This window comes from Lagopus leucura, unplaced genomic scaffold (assembly GCF_019238085.1).
Source record: "Lagopus leucura isolate 7727_CA_CO unplaced genomic scaffold, USGS_WTPT01 Super-Scaffold_100009, whole genome shotgun sequence".
In the NCBI taxonomy this organism is placed as follows: Eukaryota; Metazoa; Chordata; class Aves; order Galliformes; family Phasianidae; genus Lagopus; species Lagopus leucura.
The window spans coordinates 3441693-3462220 of record NW_024962266.1 but is presented as its reverse complement, the minus strand read 5'-3'; the positions used below and the strand labels follow the sequence as shown (position 1 = coordinate 3462220).

Below are 20528 nucleotides of genomic sequence, written 5' to 3'. Positions count from 1 at the left end.
CCCTCTATGGTACTCCTGTGACGGCTGGGCTGTGCAGAGATACTGATGTGCTGCTTGGGCTCATTCTCAGGGAAGTTCACTCCCATTAGGGTGTTCATTCATCCACTTTGAAAGTGTGATTGCAGAGGGCAAGGCAAAGGCAAGCCCATGCTGTGGGAAAGGTGGTGGTCAGGATTATGGCTCTGGTTCTTAAGAGGTTTTCTCCTGTAGAAGATGTGCACAGTGCTGTGAAGGCAACCTGCTCTGATCAGCAGTTACCTCTTGGAAATGCGTTAAAAATGCTTCTTCTCTATCTGATTTTTCTCTCCCTGACACCCTTTCCATATAGAAAAAAGCCAAAGCCAGCTCTTGAGTTAATTGAGCATTTTGAGGGTGTCATGCAGGAAACACAAACACAATGCAGACTGCATTTTGTATCACCTCTTCTGTTAACTTGCCAAGTCACTTCCCAGCATATGCTAACATAAAATAAAGCACTCTAAAAACAAAGCTGAGCTAGAAATAAAAATAACAGAGGAAATGAACAACTTGGTTCGATCTATGGCCCATACCAAGGAAAACAGGAGGATTGCGGCTCAGTTCTTAAAATGTAAATAAAAGCATGAAAGTTTGAGAGCTAGAGTTTGGTGGGATGGCATCCTGATGGGAGCAGCATTCCTCGAGCTGGGTGCAGCTTGGGGTTGCTAAGGTTGGGAAGGGACAATCCCAAAGGAGAGTCCTTGGGTCAGGCTTCACATTGGGCATGCCCATATCTGCAGATGGGAATTCTCAGGACACTCATTAAAAGCCTGATTTCTGTTTGACCTTGCCCTATTTTAATTGTTTTCAGAAGGCAAAAATGTGCCCTGGCTGCTTGCAGAGACAGTGGAGAGGGGATTTGTGGTGCTGGAAGCTATGTGTGAGGAGGGACAACTACCTGCTGTGGTCTTGCTCTTCCACCTGTGATGGCCAAAGCAGCTCTGAAAAGAGAAGGCAGCTCTTTCCTCCAAACACAGATGTGCTTTCCTAGTGTCTGATGCCTGCTGCATTTCACCAGCAAAAATGCAACCCCTTTGTTTTCCTAAGCTTGCAAAGCACTTTGAGATCCTTCAAGATGAAAAACGTTACAGAAGTACCAAGCCACCATATTTATTATTTTGGCAATGAGCATTTCTAGACCAAAGTCAGCAAACCTCATTTCTTTCTTGCTTTTGTTACTGTCCCTCTCTTGGGTTATTTTAGGAAAGCACTTACATGCACATACTGTGTATGTGAAGCTGGGTGCGTGTGAATGGTCCATTCAGCTCTTTACTGGAATAATACAGATCTTCTGTGATCTTTTACAGTCAAATATCTCTGAACCTCTTAAGAATTTATAATCCTGTTGTTTTTCTTTTTATAGGGGATTTTTTTTTTCCCCAGACTCCACCTGTCTTTATGGGAAACCAATTATTACTCCTGAAAAACAGAAATACCACTGTACATTTGTTTTGGAGATGAAATAGATTTTAAAGAATACAATGAGAGGGGGGAGGAAAAAAAACAAACACCGCTTGGATATTTCCTGCCTTAGCAGAGGCAGATCCTTTATTATTAGTGAGACCACTAGAGGTAGGTAGGTACTGGAGGCTAGAGCTTAACCCTCCTTTAAATACTCAAGCCTCTTATCCAAGAGAGTAATACTATAAATAACACTTCCTACTTCTAAGACTCTGTGGATCTGATTTGCTCAGTGTGTTTGCTAAGGGCACAAGCATAAGCTGTAATTTGACATGCTATCACCTCACAGCTGGTCAGGGAAAGCCATGCGAAGAGGCAAACAGCCCATGTTCAGGGTGCTTGGAGCTGCCTCATGGCAACAGAGAGCTGAAGAGAACCACTTGGGTGCACTTGCAGCCTGGCTGATGAGCAGAAACATCTTCAGACAGTGTAATTTGGATTATTTCAGCCCTGCGCCCAACCTCTGCTAATGGCTGGAATCTCTGGCCAGGAGAAGCCACTCTAGAACATGTCTTCTCCAAAGACCAGCTCCTTGGCTGCCTTCCTCTTGCCCAGCTGTGGCACTACATCTTCAGATCTCAGTGCTGCAAGAGAAAGGAGAGGGGAGGCTCAAGGGTCCCATTGGGTCCTTCCATGGTCATTTGCAGGGGACAGCAGGCACTGTGTGCTTTGGTGCTAGGGAAGCAGGCTTGCACTTCATCACTTGAGCCTGTTGGCTGTGGGAGACTCAGAATGCTTTTCCCACAGGTGGGATGCGCCTAGGAATCCTCCTTGCTGTGGAGCTGCTGATGTCTAACAGAAATAAGTTGACAGGGCCTTGGACTTCCTCCTCTTTCACCAGCTATGTGTTTCTACAGAGCTTTCAAGAGAATAACATTCACTTTCTGCTATTTGTCCTTTTACATCTGCCCATACACAAGCAATGCTCAGCTATGTCTGGTTAGTCTGCTCCTCCTTTCAGTCACTTCTGAGGGGGGATGGGAAGCTCCCAAGCAATGAGAGAATAAAAATTATTTTAAAAGATGAGAAAACGTAATTGAAAAACCACATCAGTTGGCTGGGGGCTTGGAAGCATGTGTGTACATAGCTCTAACAGCTACCAGGAGGAAACAGTCTGCATTTCAGGTGGACACTGATCCTTTAATGTAAGGCTGAGAATAATATTTATATGCTGACTCACCTTGATTTATGTTTCTGTATAAATCACACATGCACTTTAAAAAAAAAAAAAAGTCAAAAGCGACTGCAGGATATTCACAGCTTCCAGGGCTCAACATAAATCAATCGTACCATGATCACACAAGCTTTTAGACAGGCGCACACACACTCATTCATTATCAGGGATGTTTGTCCATCCAGGGTCATCAACAGAAGAAAAGTAAGGATGGCAGCAGTGATATGATGACCCCAGCCAGAGCCCTTTGTTCTCAGTGCTTCCACAAAAGCTCAGGCTCAAACACAGCACTCCCAGCTCAGGGATTTTAATAACCAGGGGCTGCCAGCCCCACTGCCCCTCCTGGATGAACCTGAACACAATACCCTCATCCTCCTTGCATCTGCATTTCTGGCGTGCTCTTGGCTTAGTCTACGTTGGATAGTGGTCCTTCCTTGTGTTTTTCCTCACTTTTCTTGCTTGGAAAGAGCTCCCCATTCTGTAAACACTGCCTCTCATTTACAGCTTTACAAAGACAGGTGGGCACCGTTGAGTGCCTGACATCAATTAATTAGCGTGTGGCTGCTACTGTCATACCAGCAAACTGTAGTGAGGCAGCACAAGTCAGCACAGGGAGGGTGCCAGCTGCAGTGGGGACCAATGTGCCCAGTGGTGTGTGGAAGAATGGGGTGAGATAAGATGATATTGTATTGCACATGATGGTGATGGGTCAACGGTTGGATTTGATGATCTTGATGTTGGTAAAGCGTATATAGAAGAAACCCACGTTTCAGCTTCAGTACCCTTCACTAACAACTTCTTAGAAGGGAGAACTTTGTTTTGCCATTAGGAAATAGCCCTTTAGTGTAGCTCTATACAGACGCACAGGCCATATGCTAATTTTTTTTTCCCCAGCCCTATTTCCTCTACAGCAGTATAAACAAATCGAGTCTACTGACACTGGACTTTCCAGTGACAGCTCCAAACCCACCAGAGAATAGCCATGAAAAAACTCAAAGAGTGAATCACAATTGTTGGGGTTGGAAGGGAGCTCTGAAAGCCATCAGATCCAATCCCACCACTCAAGTTCATGCTTGCAAGCATATAGATGTAAAATAATTATAACGGAAGCCCAGAGCCCCTGGAGAAGAACCTGGGGATACCTGTAGTGTTGCTGGCCATGTCCTTCCTTGTGCTGCAGCAGGCAGATGGGGGGCTTGGAGGGGCTAGGCACAGCCAGTGTCCGTAGGGCCACAGCTGCAATGCCCACAAGTGGTGAGGAGAAGTTAAGCAGCATTGATCCAGCCCAGAGGGATGGTGGCTCCTGCCCGTGGGTCACGCTAATGATGAGTGGGTTTTGCTGGCATGACACCTCATGTGTTCCTGCAAGAAGTAGAAAGAAGTTGCTAGCTGGGAGCTCTTTCTCTCATTTTGGTTTTCTTCTCCTGCTTGCCCATACATTCCAATGGATCAGCTTGGAACAATGTTTGGGAAGCAGAAAGTGTTGCAAGGTGAAAGAGGGATACCAGCTCCCAAATCAGTGACAGATGGCTGCCAGTGTCCCTACCAAGACACTATGGACAGGTGGCACAGTACACAGGATGCTCACCCAAAGAGTGGTTCAGCCCATCCACATCACCCAGCTGGACGGTCACCCGGGGTTTGTGCTGGTTGCTTGAGATGGTGCCATCAGAGGCCAGGAAGAGTAGGACGGCGGTTGGCACCACGGGTCTCTCGAAGCACACCTGGGCAAGGAGAGCAAAGGAGACCCTGAGAGCGAGGACACCTAATGCAACCTTTGTGATCCCGAGGGAGAGAGGTGGACTAGGGTAGCTCTTAACCAAAACCCAGACAGCCCCCTCTCTCACCTTCCATGCACGCCACAAGTGGTGCATCTAGAGAGCACAGCCACAAATAGCACCACTGCAATATTTCTGTTGAGGATGAGAACTGGCCCCAGCACTTGGAGTGATTGTGGGCTGTCTGTCAGTCAGCATGGGGAAAGATTTGTGGCAGAATGTCCTGCCTGCTCAAGGAGCCAACAGCTTCCTGCTTGTCTGCAGCCAGGAGACAACCAGGAAATGCATGCCATCGAGTATGGTGGGGCAGATGTTCCTTGGAAGTAAGAGGGTAGCAATGTTTTTCTCCCCTACCCTGGCACCAAGATGTGTTTTGATTCAGTTCCACTCTACAGAGTGTTTCTGTTGAACGTAGGTATACTTGGATCCCAGGAATTCAAAGCAAAGCTGTGTTTGGGAGAGGTCCCAGCTGATCACATCAGGCATTGCTTATAGGTATTGTGGGATTCGGCTCTACCCCAGTGCTGGTATGGGGCTGAGGAAGGTATTATCCCCACTGTTCCCCATCCTCACTCAGCATACAAAGGGTGGAAGAGACATTGGCATAGACTGGAGCAGGAGAAATCCTTCTGCATCAGCTCAGGTCTGCCAGCCTGCAGAGTGGCCCCAAGTTAAAGCCACAGCAGCTGACTCATTTAACATCCCAGTTCTTTCCTTTCCTTTTTTTTTTTTTTTTTTTTTTTTTTCATATTTTTAATTTATTTTTACATATTTCATGCTTGACCACAGCAAGCTATCTTAATTTCTCTTCTCCCTCTCTCTCCCCCTTCCCGTTTAATTTCCTGTGTGTTACGCATCCTGACTTGCCTCCAAGTGATTTTGATTCCTCTCTTCCTCAGATGTGTTGGAAACAGAGAACAAAGCATGGCCACAGATCTGCAAATGGTAATTATTCCCATCTGCACGGTAGATGCCTCATTAGGTGGCACAGCCATGTGCACCTCTTGCCCTCAGCCTGCCTACAGCCTGACCCAAAGTTTCCCTTGCTCATTGGTGCCACCTCTTCAGCAAGACAGTGGGAAGTAATTCCTACCCTATGACAAGCCTTGTGGCGTGTTTTTAGCCTTCGTGGCACAGGTGCAGCTCTAAAATGGCCATGGGGATTGGTAGCCACGAAACTGTGCACATGAATGTGTGAACAGTTCCTGGCCATGCAGGCGGGTGTGCTAAGTAAATTGTCAACAAGAATCCATCTTTCCCAACCCAATATGTTACCAATCAGGCAAACTATTAAGGAAAAAAAAAAAAAAAAAGAGGAGAAAAAAAGAGGCATATTTATTACTAGTCCATAAATAATTTTATGGATGGAAAATAATAGCACTCTTAAAGAGAGCATGGAGAACCAGTAATGAAAGTCTTTAATATAAACATCCATAGAGGAAGAGAACTGACCACAAGCTCCAATAAAACTGGAACATGCTTTAACCCCTGGTGAGAGGTGGAAAGGAAGCTTTCATCTAGGTAGGGCAGAGGGAGATTTCTGCTTTCGTGCTTAGCAAAAGAAGAAAGGAGGTCCATTTGTCATGGCTGGCACTAAAGACTGAAGCTGGAAAGTAGGTTGTGAGCACAGACAGAAGGAAGGAAAAAAAAAAACACACAACAGTTTAAGGAATCTCTTTGGAGAAGCAGAGGAGCTCAGAGGGTAGAGAGGCAGCAGCAAAGTTTGACTCTGGTTTGAGTGGGTGGCAGCCCTGCACACAGCAGGGGGTTGGAATTAGATGATTTTTAAGGCCCTTTCCAGCTGAAGCTGTTCTGTGGTTCTGCCCTGTGATTCTGAGAGCCCCAGGCTGATGTGCTGTGTAAAAGGCCTCCAGCAATGCAGGCCAGGTGTTTCTCAGGCTGCAAGGAGGCAGCAAGCCCAGCTTTCCAGCAACACCAGACAGGAGCCATGAAACCTCTGCACCACGGCTGCAGCCAGAAAATCAGTGCTGTAAAAATCACTTAGGTCTAACCCTTGGCTCTTCCATTCCCTGCTCCTCTGCCTGCTGGGATGAAGAGGTCTGATGCTCCAGGCTCTCTCCTGAAAGCCCCAAAGCCGCCAGGACTGGTATGGGGTCAGCAGGGGCAGCACCTGCATACCGTGGCTGGCTGCTGTGGGCTTTACAAAGAGTTCAGTGAGGTACACAGCCCTATCTGATCAGCAGTTAAGACTCCTATAGCTCCTACAGAAGGACAGAAAAGAAGTGGCTCTGGTCACCAAAGTGCTGGGGCGAAGGCAAGCGAATCCTCTCATCCCTGACTGCACACCTTGCTTACCTTCAGCCAAACTCTCTCTCCACTCAAGGGCATCTTCTCATCTGGATCCTGAGCATTCTCTTGGCTGGGAGCACATGGGAACCAAGCAGCCTGGGAAAGGTCCTTTGGCACAGTGTGAAGGTAGGATTTACATGCCTGAAAGGAGAGCATTTCTGGTTTGCTTTTTTTTTTTTTTTTTTTAATACAGAAAGAAGAGAAGAAAGTGGGAGAAAGGTTTTGCAAGTTCTCTTATTCTCTAAAGTAAGGCACAACGCAATGTGAAGCAGAGATATGGTATTTCCTAGCATGAAGGTAGTTAGTTTGTGGGACTGACAGATAAACATCCACCACATGCACATTAGACTTTTGTCCTTTTAGGATGCTGTAAATAAGATCTTGAGGTAGCACCTGTGGGGCTAATGACCGGCAGTAATGACCAGGTTCTAGGATGGTAGGAGGACCACAGTCTCTGTGACTGAGTCAACAAGATCTGAAGATGCAAACTGTTTGCCTGAATGCCAGATTTCAGCCACATCAGTAACCTCAGCCATCTCCATAGGCCTGCAGGACAAAGCCTAGGAGATAAGTACATGTGTCCTCCTAGAGCAGCAGGCACCTGAGGCCAAGGCTGCTCACTAAACACATGTGAACTAACAATTTAATGATGATTTGGATCTTGTGAAGGATGTGCCTTACATTAGGTCAACTGAAGTGCACGTGCAGGTAGCTAAATACGTGCCCTCTCTACGCTTCTTCCCCTTCTTCAGTTTGTTAGCAAAGAATACACACACATTATGTTAAAACTGATCATGTGAAATCCCGTTCTAGACCTCCAGGGCCCTGATCCAAAACCTATATGAAAGATGGGAATTCTCCCATTGATTTTTGCTTTGGCTCCAGAACAGAGAGCTTGAGAGCAACGCAGATGTTGATGCATGTGTGATTTTGATCCTTTCAGGCCCTCACCTTATAGGGTATTCTATTTATTTATTTATTTGACTTTATAGCATTGCTCATACGCTCCAAGTTGCACATCAAGCTGATGGGATGGGGTGGTCACTATTTGTCAAACTGTATGATGCAGAGGAGATGCTCCTTGTTTGGATGAGACCTCCATGCACTGCAGTTCCTGGCCCTAGGAACTGCTGAAAGAGGGATGTAAGAAATGTCCCAGTCATTTGCTGGCTCTCTGCATGGGAACACAGTAGTCCAGAGTTGCGCTGACTTTTTTTTTTTTTTTATTTCTTCTTTAGTACACTCCTGCACAGGCAGTGAATTCCCCAGCTTTACTACATGGACAATGCTAGAATAGACCTAAAGACTTTTTTATTTTTATTTTTTTTAATTTTTATCATGCCTAATCTCACCTTTGCAATGGGCTCTCCGGTGACCAAGGAAGCAGGGCAGGACTTCTCATCCTGATGAGAGGCAAAAGCTTTTGCTGCCCACAGGTCCATGAATCCATCTGGTGTGTAGGGACCACAATCCATGACACTGGTGGTTTTCTCGAAGGGCTCACACACACCGTCTCCATCATGCACATAGCACAGGCTTGGCTCCCCTAGAGGAGATGGAGAATGCCCTGCTTACAAACTGAGATCCAGCCACACGTATTTCCTGTCCTAGGAGGCATGCTGGCCACTTGGCCTTGGGATTTCCCATCTCAAGGACCTGGCATGCCTTGGAGATGACCCCAGCTGCAGACTGACATTTTATTGTGATGTGGTGCTATGGACTGTGATGAGGGAGGTGTGAGTAGTTCACTGCTTGATTCCTGCTGAGTAAGGTTGCCTAAATCCATTTGGACTCACCCACACAGTTGAAGCCTTTTTCCTTTTTACACTTCCTGGAACAGCCATCTCCATCCAGCAAATCCCCATCATCGCATTCTTCTTCCAGGCTCCTATAAGGACCACAGCAGGATTTTTTCACACCTTTGACTCACATTTCCTAGGTGCTTCTTCCTAATGACAAGTGAGGACTCCATATCTTGGGTCCATTTCCAAAGAAGGGCAACATGTGAAATAAAGGAAGGAAGGGGCCACATCTTTCCAGGAGATTAAAAAAGGGAGAGTGTTCAGGTTGGATTGCTCATCCAGACCCTGCCCCTCACACAGAGTGCCTCTATCTCCTTTACATGTGATGTTTCACAAACATAAGCTCTATAGCCCATTCTGATGGGAGGACTCAACACAGTCATATACCCCTCACTGGAGGACCAACCCCATGATTCTCTTTGGAGCAGGGTGACCCGACAGCTTCAAGACCCTGCACTGAGAGGAAGGGGTTTCTTGACTTACACAGTCACCTTTCCATCCCCACAGTAGGGTGCTCCATGGACATGTACGAGTGGTGGGGATGCTTCTCCCAAGGTTGTCCCAGAGACTGCCTGCACCTGATAGCGGTACACTTGCCCAGGAGTGACTTCCCTGCAGGAACAGAAAGCATGAACAAAGAGCAGGAGAGAAGAATCCATTCATCTGCAACAAATTTGCTCACCCAGGCTATAAAAATCATATGTCTGTACCCAGGCAGCATCATGGTTTGATATATGTCTTCGTACATTAAAATGCCAGAGGCAGGGGCTGTGGGAAGAGGGTTGCTGCTATGTCATGCAGAGGGGCCTGCCTTTTTTTTTTTTTTTTTTTCCCCTAGGGTCTGAGCTGGGGCGAAGTTGCATTAACTCTAACAATCATTTTACTGGTTATGTTTCTGGGTTTAACGAGCTGCTTCTCATTAGCAAGGGCTGTGCTAGCACAACAGGGCTACAGCAGGCTTCCTGAACTCTGAACAAGGAATCTGCTCACAGCATTGAGCACGGCAGTTCTCACAATAAGAACTCACACTGGCACCAAAAGGCAGCACTCACGTGTCGACAAACTCACGGTGCACCTGCACAGAGGTGGCAGGGGAACCATTGGCAAAAGGGGGATCCCGGAGGACGCGGTACTGGATGAGCTTACAGGAGGAGCAGAGGGAACTGTGAGGGAGGGAGGTCAGCAGGGCCGTGTCTATCTCCATCCTCTCGTCAAAGGTGTAGATTTTGACCCCGGACACCTTTTTGTGGATGTTGAGCTTTACGGTAAAGGGAACGTCACAGTAAGTGTCCAGCGGGCCTAAATGGATGGACTCCCCCTGCTCCATCAGGATTTCAATGTCAGCCAGTGCCTTGGGAGCATCTGTGGAGAGGTACGTGGTCCAGAGAGTGAGGGAGTCGGGGTAGACAGGGTGCAGGAAGCGTAGCTCCAGGATGCAGCCATCCGGCTGGGGACAGGGCACTGTCATGTTCATGTGGTAGAGGTGGAGTTCTGGGCTCCAGGCCTGAAGGCTGGGCTCACAGGGCTGGTCCACATCTGGGGGGCCTGGGCAGGAGGAGTGAAGAGCAAAAGGTGAGGACCCACCTCCTGGTTACACACACAAGCATCAGATCTGCATAGTCTTGTCTTACTGCCATTCAACCAATGGAGATGAGGAGATGCATGCTGCATCAGGTGCAGACCTAGTGCATTTCTATTGTACTCAGCAGGAGAAAGGTAGCTCTGGGCTTTCAGTCCCACCAAGCATCACCAAATTTCTTGTGTAGTGAAATACTCTCATCACCAAAAACTGCAAGCATCCCCTGGGGCCCAGTAGTTCAAAGCCTGCATCTGTTTAAAGCCTGCATCAGTCTTCTAAAAAACCCCAAACCTGTCTCTTTTTCAACAGAGCCAACATGCGCTTGTGGTAATTACAGGCTGATGCAAAGGAGAAAATAACATCTAATACTTCCAGCTGTAGTTTTAATTTGCCAGTGAATCAGACAGGCGGGGGAAACAGGAACCACTGAAGATAAATGAGCCAAGCTTTCGTTTGTTTGGTATCACTGAATAAGCACAAATTTGTGTATTTCTTCAACTTGCCTTTGTGCATGTGTGTGTGATTTGTACTGCTGGCAAGCGATAATCCCATGAAATGCAAAATCTAGAGATGAGTTTTCAGATGCTGAGCATCAGCTACATCCTGACACTCGTGTTCTCAGTGCATGGGCTTCAATCCATGGGGACAATAAAGTCCAAGCTGTACTTTCTCAGCCCTCACTCATTTTCTGTCAGCCTTGGTGGCTGATGCACATGCAAATGCACAGAACCAGCAGGTCCTCTGGATCCACACATTCCAACAACAGCATGGACACTACAGACAGCCTGTGAGATCGCTTCACCTGTTCTCCTGCATTAGTGAGCCTCCCTGACAAGCAGACAATTAGCTCTCTCAGAGAAAGGCTCCATTTTCTTTTTCCAACCTCATCTCTGCTCGGGGGATTCACAGCCAAGGAAAGAGAAGAGTTTACCTTCTGCTTCTTCTGGGGTCCAGTAGCCAGAGGAATCACAGACCCGAGGGGATGAGGCCTCGTGCACATATTGCCGAAAAGTGCCGTCCTCAGCACAGTCATCGCAGAGCGGGTCCAGTTCCCTGCAGACCAGAGATGCAGAGGAACAACATGTGTAATTGTGACCAGTTCATTTACCATCCAAGTTTACCCAGGCAGGATCGTAGTCTACCTAGATTTCGTTCTAGGGGTCTAGCCTCTTCTCCCAGGTAACAGCAATAGGACAAAAGGGGATGGCCTCAAGTTGTGCCAGGGGAGGTTCAGATTGGGTATTAGAAAAAAATATATATTCTCAGAAAGAGTGGCAAGGCATTCAAACAAGCTGCCAGGAAGGTGGTGGGGTCACTGTCTCTGGAGGTGTTCAAGAACTGTGGAGATGTGGCACTGAGTGACGTGGTTTGGTGGGCATGGTGGAGTGAGTTGATAGTTGGACTAGATGTCCTTCGAGGTCTTTTTTCAAATGTCATGATTCTATGATTCCCTCTGGGTAGTCCCAGAGAGTCCTGGAAGAGTCTGCTCACAAACTGCTCCAGTCCCACCAAAGTGATTTGTTGGGTTGACTCAAGGCCATGAGCACTGTGAGGCTCTCATGTCTGGGCAGGGGTCAGGCTCTTGCCCATCACCATTTATTTGAGAAGGCAGAGAGCACAGACCCTCTGCTTGTCCCAGCTGCCCTTAAACAATGTTTTTTGTTTGAACTGCAAAGGACAGCTTTGCAAAAAATCTTTAAAACAACTTCAAAGTCTCCTCTTGTCCAGTAATAAAAGCACAGACCTGAAACCTGGCGGAAACTGGACAGGTTTAGTAAGAGGGGCTGCTTAGCAGAAGTGCTGGAGGCTTGTCCAGATCTCCGTTGACCTCCCAGCACTATCAGGAGGAAGAAAAGACACTGAAGCTGTGCACAGCTCGCTAGCTCAGTGACTCTGATTCCTCGGCATTGTTTCTCCTGCTTGAAACATTTCCTGACTTACCCCCAGTTACTTACACCAGGAGCCTGTGACAGCACTGGGAACGAAACCCAGCTTTTGCGGTTCCAGCTCCCTGCCTTAACCACAAGGCTGCATTTCCTCCTAGTAAATGGCTATTTTATACAATAAGTGCTAAATGAAGCTCATTTTTCATTCCGTGATTGCACTCTTGGGTTTAAGAATTGGCATCGCCTCCCATCGCTCCTTGGCTTCCCCTCCCAGCACCCCGACAGCAGAAGGCTGGTGGCAAAGCCTGGTGCAGCAGCCTGCTCTCATAGCAGGGGGCTCTGCTGGAGCTGCCCAGGGGCAGGGAAAGGTTGGGGGCTGTGTATCTCCCCTCATCACCAGGCAGCTGCAGGGATGGCTGCCCGTATGGATGGGCTGAGGCTTGCCAGCTGGCGGGGGGTGTGAAAGGCATGCCAGCCCCCTCAAAGCCTTCACCGACTCCAGAAAGGCTCCTGTCCACCTCCCAGCTCTGTGCTGAGCAGCTTTGCCAGCAGATCCCCACTCATACAAGCCAATGCAAGGAGAACATCGCTCATGAGGCTTCAGCTGCAGCATATGGGCAGAGAGCTTTAAGATTGAGTCTGGACCTCAGGGGGTTTCTTGGACCCTTCATCAGGCTCTTGTGCAAGCCCCAGACCATTGCAGCAACCATGACAGCAGTCAGCTCTCACCTCTCATTGATCACACCGCTGATGGGGGGCAGCCAGTAGATGCTGAGGGAATCCTGCGTCTGCCCCGTGACCATGGGTGGGATGGGGATGGGCGTGGGCTTCTTGCCCTGGCTCCAGCGCTGGTACACCAGGTCCAGGTAGCAATGCATCCGGGCCACTTGGTTGGGGGTGAAGGTGTTGGTGCAGTCATCGTCTGGGAACGAAGGGAAACATATAGGTCGGGCTGGGGGTGGCAAGGACTGGATGGAGAGCACGGCAGCGTGCACCTTCCCCGATCCCCAAACGCTCTTTTGGGGGATGAGTGCGAGACGCCTGCGGCTCCCCGGCCAGGCTTCGCTGGTGTCGTGTATCCCCAATGCCACAAGATGGCGCTGCCTCAGCAGCCGCACGGCGGCTCCGATCTGCGAGGCCCATCACCCTGCCATACAGCAGAATTGCTCTGCGGGCTGCGGTGCTCCTATGCTGATAGGAGGAACACCGTTCCATCTCAGCACGCCCTTAGAAATAGAACCCAAAGGGCTGAACGCGAAGGTCCGACTTTACATTCTTACGTGTTGACCTCAGCCTGTCGCATCCCTGCCCACCAGAGAGGAGCACACAAAAGGGGGGCTGTGTGTGAAGGTGGAAGGAAGAGAAACCCAGCTTACTAGCAACGCTCACCCCTTCCAATTTCTAGCAGCTCACCAGTGTAACTCATGTAGTTGTTGAAGGGTGTTCCCGTGAAATACATCTGGCCACAGGTGTCGTTGGTAGGGTCTGGGTCCCGGCAGAGCTTGCTCTTTGGGGTCGGGGCGGTGTCAGCACAGAGGTCTCCTGTCTCCATAGATGGAGTTGTCTCCCTGCAGGGATCATCACAAGATTCCCGCTCGCTCACTCCCTTGAAGACGTGGTACAGCCCCAGGACGTGCCCCACCTCGTGGATCATGGTGTTCGTGTGGCCAGGCACGCCGTAATACGCAGGGTTGAGGACAACACCACCTGAAATTGCAAGCACGGAGAACATCATGAGGAGAAAGTGACAGCAGGCTGCAGTGACTCACCTGTGCTGACTGAAACTGTGCTGCTCAGGTCACAGCTGAGATGCCAGATTCAGACCTGAAGGTGGACATATCCACCGTTCCCGCAGGAAAACATCGAGTGGTTTCTCCTCTTTTTTCACACTGATGCCCTCAAAGCTTTCAATAATTTCAGCTAGCATTTCCCTCTGTGTCTTTTCCCATAAGTCAGCATCTGCTTTGGTGCACACAACTCCAAGCAAAGTCTGGAGCCAGAGCAAATGTAATGAGTTCGCAGTGATTGTCTTTTGAACCAGAGGACAAAAGATCTCCCCCTAGGTTAGACAGCTTGCCTACAGGCTCAGGTGTCTAAAGCTGATGTCTGCTCCTAAGGCAGAAGAGGAGAACAAGTGCTTAGCAAAGTCCTGACACACTTGGCTTTGCCAGCTGGAAACAACATTCAGCATGAGCCCAAAAGAAGACTGAAAAGCAGGGGGAGGTCGATGCTGACCTTGTCCCAAACACCCTGCAGGACACAGCATTTCTCCTTCCTGCCCACCTGCCTGCAGTGTGAAAAGCAAGGAGCAGTGATGCTGAGGAAAGCTAAAAGGAGCAGAGCCTTTGCTCAATGCCAACATCTCTGACTTCTGCTCCAGGGTGCAAGTTCTGTAATGGCTGTATGCCACACCTGCTGGGAAACTGCCCATGCTGGGTGCTCCAGAACAAAACTTCTCCCTCTTCTCCTCTCTTCCTTCCTTTTCTTTATTCTGCCCAAATGGAGACCTCAGTGGAAACTCTTCTTCCTTTCTCCCCGTTCTCTTGCTTTTCAGTAGCCATCTTCTCCCCCTTCCTTGCTCCCCTATCTCCTCCACGCTGCCTATGGTGCAGGAGCAAAAGCAGAATGGCATGGCAAGCTGGTTTTATCCCACTGCTGTTAACCTAGCTGTCCTGAATGGCAGTGCAGTGTATAGTTGGCTCTGACACAGCTTGCTCCCTCCTTTGCAAGACCCTGGAGGATTTTCTGTGCCAGCTACCTCGCAGCAAAGTTTTGGCTACTGCATCTTTGCTTCTGATTGCTGCCCCTGCCAGCAAAGTTAAAACTGGCAGAGGGCCACGGTGTGATCCCATCTCCAGCCACAGCATGGACAGCTTGAATTCTGCTCCTGAATCAACTCCGTGCACTACCAGACTCCCTCATGTCCTCGAGTACAGGGCATTCCTTCCAAGAGAGGGCTGCCTCCAGATCACAGTGTCCCTGGCAGGGGATCAGCAGAACTGTGACTCCTCTTGTGGAGCCATGCTGGACAAACACTGGGTTGGGCTGGAAAGGAGCCCTTAGAGGTGTCCTGAGCAATGCTTACAAACCCAACAGGTTGAAGGGGGGGGGTGAAGAAATAGGGGTGGCATCTTCTATGGAGTGTCCTGTGTTGTGTGGTGTGTGGAAAGGTGGGAGACAACAACAAGCTGCGACGTGGCACCATATCCTAGCTGAAAACTCATGCTGGTTGTTCTTTCTCCTGCATGGAGGGCAGTTTGTCGGCCCAGAGCAAAGGATGGTTACAACATTGCTATGTTCTCTTTCACCCCAGTTGTAGAACACCAGAGCAAAGGAGCTTGCACTGCTTAAGCTCCTGTTCCTACTGGTTTATGACTCGTTTTGATCCATAAGGAGCTGAGGGGTTGAAAATCCTTTCAGCACCTCCACGTTCAGTTGTGTCCTCTCATTCAGAAGGGTTCTGTACGCTGACCCTCTCCCATTTATCAGGCTGATAAGTAATACAGAGGGCACCCCATAGGTGGAGAGCCCAGTGGGGAGAGAGAAAGCTACTTTTCACTTTAGTCAAAACAAAACAGAAAGAAAAGACATCTCTGCAGCCAAACCCAAGCCTGAACAAGGCGGGGAGCTGCCTGCCCAAAGGTCTGGAAGGAGGAATGTGCATGCAGAAAGAAAATAATGTTCATAAATAAAAGAAGTGAAATGTGAAAGCCCTGCATGCATCCTGCAGCACTAACCACAGAGACGGTCAGAGGGGCACCAGAGGCTCTGCAACCAAACTGTCCTCCTTCCAGCAGAAACCCAATATTCTTCCCAAACAGGGGGAAAAAAAAATGGGATTCCAATACAAGGAGGGAGAGAGCTGTCGCAGGGGAGGGAGAGATGCCAAGGCTGGGATACCCTATTGCTCTCTCTTCGCTGCTGGCTTCCCCTAGCCCATTCCTCCCCCACACTCCATGAGGACGTTTGTATTTTTAGTACTTTGTGTGGCTAATTAGATGGCAGGATTAAAAACAGCATGAGAACTGTGCCTGATTTCCAGAACCTCCATTCTCCCCCAGCTTCCTGGTGAGCAAAGAGCTGCAGAGAGCCCCTGCTTCAGACCTGGATGCTTTGTTTGCCCTCTTGGAGGGTCCTAGCTGTGAAGCTATGGAAGTGTTTACATCATCCCACTGCACCAAGACCAGTCTCCTCTCTGGCACTCTGCACATCAGACCTTCCCCTCATCTCTGTCTCTCCTCTGGGAGATGGACTGAACTGAGCCCTCCTTCTCATGCCTGACCCCCAGGATCACCGTTTACACAACCAGGAGCTCCCAGTCCCAGGACCTCGCTCTTCTGGCTGTAATGACCAAGCAAATGCAGATGGGCTCTGCTTCACGTTGACCCCAAAGAAGCCAAACTGCTCTTGGTTCAGGGCTGTTTCAGAGAACACACGCTCAGGAACAGCAAACTGCAAAGCTAAACCTGTCTCGCAGGCCAGCCTTCCCCAAGCACTGAGTCACAGCAATTAATGGAACAAACCCATGACCGTTAGTCAGACAGGAAGATGGCCATTGCCTAAGGTACCTTTGATGGAACGACTGGCCCTCCTTCAGGATCCAGTGACCTCAGCCAGATATATGAGCTGGCCTCTGCTTATATAACTACAGAAGATGGCCTCAGCTTATATAACCACCGAAAATGTTTATAACTTCAAATATTCATGATTCTGTTGCCTTCCTACCGTGTTTGTGCAAATACAGTTCTCCTGCAGATACACAAAATTTAAAGTGTTTATATTATTGCGTTGCTGGGATTCTGAGATAAGGCTTTTTGTTGCGGAGGGATGAATTTTGTATAGGATGGGAATTCTTCATCCCTGTCTTTTGTAGTTAAAGAGATGCACAAGAAAGTTCTCAGAATATGAACTCTGGATTCCAAGCAAGAACACGCTGAATTTGAGAAGAACTCACTGTGAGTATAGTGGAAACATCAAGGTAGTAATTATGGCTACATGGAGAAGTGCAAACAGACTTCAGATTTTGCCTCTGCTGCTGGCTGGCTGCAAGTTATCTCTGTCTTGTAGCTATACAGCAGCTGAAACATGGCCTACAGAAACACCACAGACTGGGTCATGTTCTCCAAGTCAGTCATTGTCTTTTGCACTTCAGTAAGCACAGTTGCTGCTTGCCGGTATTTTGTAGAAGAAATGCTAAGTCACAGCTTGAAGCAGTGATGGAGCACCTGGTGGGAAGGCAGGGCCAACCCAGGAGAGCTCAGGTGCAATGAAGCTGAGTGACCAGAAGGGATGGAGCCAGGACCCACCCCTTCCCTGACCTCATTTAAGGGATGGCAGTGGGGGCAAGGGGATCTTGCTGGAGATTCTTGCCACACCTGAGGTCTCTTGAAGGTAAGAAGTTTTTTCTTTCTTTTTGTGCTAGTAGTTGTTGTGTTTGTGCAAGCCCTCACTTACTACAACAAAGGACCTTGCTGCTTTGCTGTTATTGCTGTGCTTTCCATCATGTTACCAGTTGGCTGAGGAATTGCAGAAAGTGGAAATGCTTGTAGGAATGTGGAGAGAGCCTGCTGAGTGGATATGCTCAGGTGTTATGAAAGAGTTTCTACAGAGTTCAAAGCCCAGACTGAAAAACTACTGGCAGAGTGAAGAACAGTAACTTGAGAACAGTTATTCTGTGGGTGTTGGGATGAGAGAAAGGGTTGAAACTGAAGAAAAGAGTTGGAGAAAGAAGTATTGTGGTACTTCTCTTTAATTCATCCATGGACATCCAGTTCTGGTAGAGATATGTAAACAAGTAGAGAGTAGAGTGTGACCAGAAGGTAGGTTAGCTTCTAGAAGTCAAGTAGAACTCCAAGACCAATCTGATTCAGTAGGAGAATCAAAGTAGAGGAGAACAGTTTTGGTGGAGGGTTATGTCTGTAAGGAACAAAGAGTGTGGCATCTCTGATGAGAGAGAACACAGGCTGGCCTTAAAATGTGACCATCAGGAAGGACAGGAGCCTAGCAGAAATCACTTGGAGGGAGGGAGTGTGTCTTGTTGGAGACTGGCTCCTCTGTTCTGCGAGGACCTGTCACCACCCCTTGCCACTGCTAGTTCCTTAAAGCTCAGAGAACTTTCTCAAGTTACTATTCACTCCTCCCAAGGTTTCCTTGCTCTTTCCTCCTTGCTGTACCTTCACATTTACTCAGATTCTCCAGTTACCTCCTACTCAGTCCTAAATTTCTTCTGTGCTGACAATAATATACATTGTGTGTGGTACGAAGCACTTGACGAGCCTACTGTTTACAGAGAACAGTCAGTCACCCTCCCTTCCCAGCTCATTAAACCTAAACCTAAGGACAGTCTCTAACCAAAGTCTTTGGTCTGTGCCAGAGCCTCGGAGAAGTTCAGATCCAGCTTCACACTTCACAGCTCTGGCACCAGAGCCAGGCCAACACCCCTCTTCCCCTGAACCTCTGCAGTAAAATCCTGATCCAACATTTCCAGATGGTGCCACTCTGCCTAAGGGCTCTGGCTGGACACAGGCTCCAAGAGCAAAGTTAAATGCAAGCTTTTGATTAAAGTGGTTACCCTGATTTCCCTTCTGTGCAACCCTTTGCAAGCCATTGGGTGGGGTCTGACGAGAACATGTGTGGCTGAAGCACTTGCTGTAGGAAGATGATTGTCAAGCCGAACCTTGGAAACGATTTCTGGAAGCCAAGGGAACAAATTTCATGGAGATTTGCCTTCCTCAACTAGCGACTGTAGCACTATGCCATTGAAAAACCATTGAGGGAGGGAAGCTGGCAAAGAAGAGATTTAAAACAGGTCTTTAAGAGTAGTGTAAAACTGAAGAGTCGCACATCATACGCTGGTAAAAGCAGAAGGTCTAGGTCTGCTGTGCAGGTGTCACGAGTAATTATTTCCAGTAACTTATTGAGAAACACTTTAGATGTTTTGACTACAAAGTGTAAAGAGCTCTGCCAAAAAACTCCAACATTGAAGAGGAGGAGGGAGAGGCAGGAAAAAAGAGAGACTGTAGAAATAGGAGAAAACACACAGTGCATTTACGTTCTAGTGAAGCGTTGCAGTTTTAACAATTTTGGAGCTTGCCAGGACTGATGACCTTTATGGGCTGCCTTGAATTCACTGAAGCCAAAGAGTACCATGCCTTCAGCAAGTAGCAAGCCAAGTTATAAAAACATGGCTTAAATTTGATAGTGATCCTCACATTTGCAGCTGGATTTGGAAGTGGATGGTGCTTGGTGCTCTGCTCTGGAGATATTGGAGATATTCCATATCTGGAATCTTGGCTCTAAAGTAGCTGAGACCCCTTGTTTATGTTTCTCGTTGGTGAAGCTGACCATTCCTAGCATCCTGGTGGATGGGGTCTGGATGGTCTGAGAGAATCCACCCCACGCCATTGTAGGATCAGCCTTTCCTAAACCAACAGGACTGAGGTGACTCTTGCCCCCTCTCCAGAGCCTGCAGCTCTACCCATCATCTCTTCACCAATATGTCACAGGCTACCTGAACAGAATTGCTCAGTGCTGAAATGCCAACCCATGCCAAAGAAGGGCTAAGCTGGAGGATCAACCCCGGAATTTCATTAAGCATACTGTAAGTGAAGACAAAAGTCTTTGTCTCAAAATATAAGCTTGTTTTTTCTCCCAGCTCTACCTGAGAACAAATTCTAGTGCATCTTTTCAAACAGCCAACTGAGACAGAAGTGGAAAAACCCTGAGACCCCATTAGTCAGGCAGCTTGCTTACCCAAGTGACTTAGGGCCTCTTTATCCCATGGCCAAGTGGCAGCACCAGCCAGCTCTTCCCTCACAGAGCTGGCAAAATAAACGTTGAGGAAGTGGGTGCTGTTCAGCTGCAGTGCCTCCTTCAGCTCCTTCACACTCATGTATGCCCTGCAAGGACAAGGGAGAGCAGACAGTCAGCAAACACATCAATGCAGCAAAGAGGACAAGTGAGAGCAGCCCACGGTTGAGCTGGAAGGGGTTAGTGTTGAGGTTGGGTGGGATGCAGTCATGCAAATCCAAAGAATTGTTGCCAACGTTTTTAATCTGTTTGTAGGATTTCACAACCATGGTTCTACCCATTTCCTCCAGGCAACAAGTATGGTGGGTGGTGAAGAATGGGGAATCCCTGCAGAACGCAGGTATGTAGTGTATCAGAGGGTGTGCAGCCTCACCCCCATGCCTGCATGTTGCACAAAGAAGCAGAGTATGAACAACGTTTTGCTCCAAGACATCTTTCTTCCAGCTCTGCTCAAAATGGAGTGTGGCCTGGCCTTGAAGAAATTATCTCTGAGTAGGTTGGGCTGGGATGGCTGCAGGAGAAGTTCTGGAGCTCTGAAATAAGGGAGAGAGAAGCAAGTTTGGAAACGGCTCCACCAAAGGGCATGTTTAGTGGGGAAACCTCATGGTCACACTGCTGCCTGTCTCTCCTCCAGTCTCCGAACTGTGACTAAACAGTTACTGGAATAAAAAAAGAAATACCTGGAATGGGGATATCCAAGATATCCATTTC

General features: G+C 48.3%; 1 protein-coding gene across 1 annotated transcript in view; it reads right to left on the bottom strand.

Annotated features, from left to right (window-relative positions):
* The window catches only part of PAPPA2 (pappalysin 2), a 73813-nt gene that overhangs the window by 34150 nt on the left and 19135 nt on the right, over positions 1-20528 (bottom strand). Inside the window, exons 3-13 of the mRNA XM_042874162.1 lie at positions 19761-19906; positions 13422-13715; positions 12738-12930; positions 11054-11175; positions 9596-10088; positions 9027-9155; positions 8538-8629; positions 8094-8287; positions 6748-6882; positions 4242-4377; positions 3796-4015 (exon numbers count right to left, since the gene is read on the bottom strand). Of these exons, the coding sequence (XP_042730096.1) occupies positions 3796-4015; positions 4242-4377; positions 6748-6882; positions 8094-8287; positions 8538-8629; positions 9027-9155; positions 9596-10088; positions 11054-11175; positions 12738-12930; positions 13422-13715; positions 19761-19906 (2154 nt within the window). The remainder of the gene's footprint in view (positions 1-3795; positions 4016-4241; positions 4378-6747; positions 6883-8093; positions 8288-8537; positions 8630-9026; positions 9156-9595; positions 10089-11053; positions 11176-12737; positions 12931-13421; positions 13716-19760; positions 19907-20528) is intronic.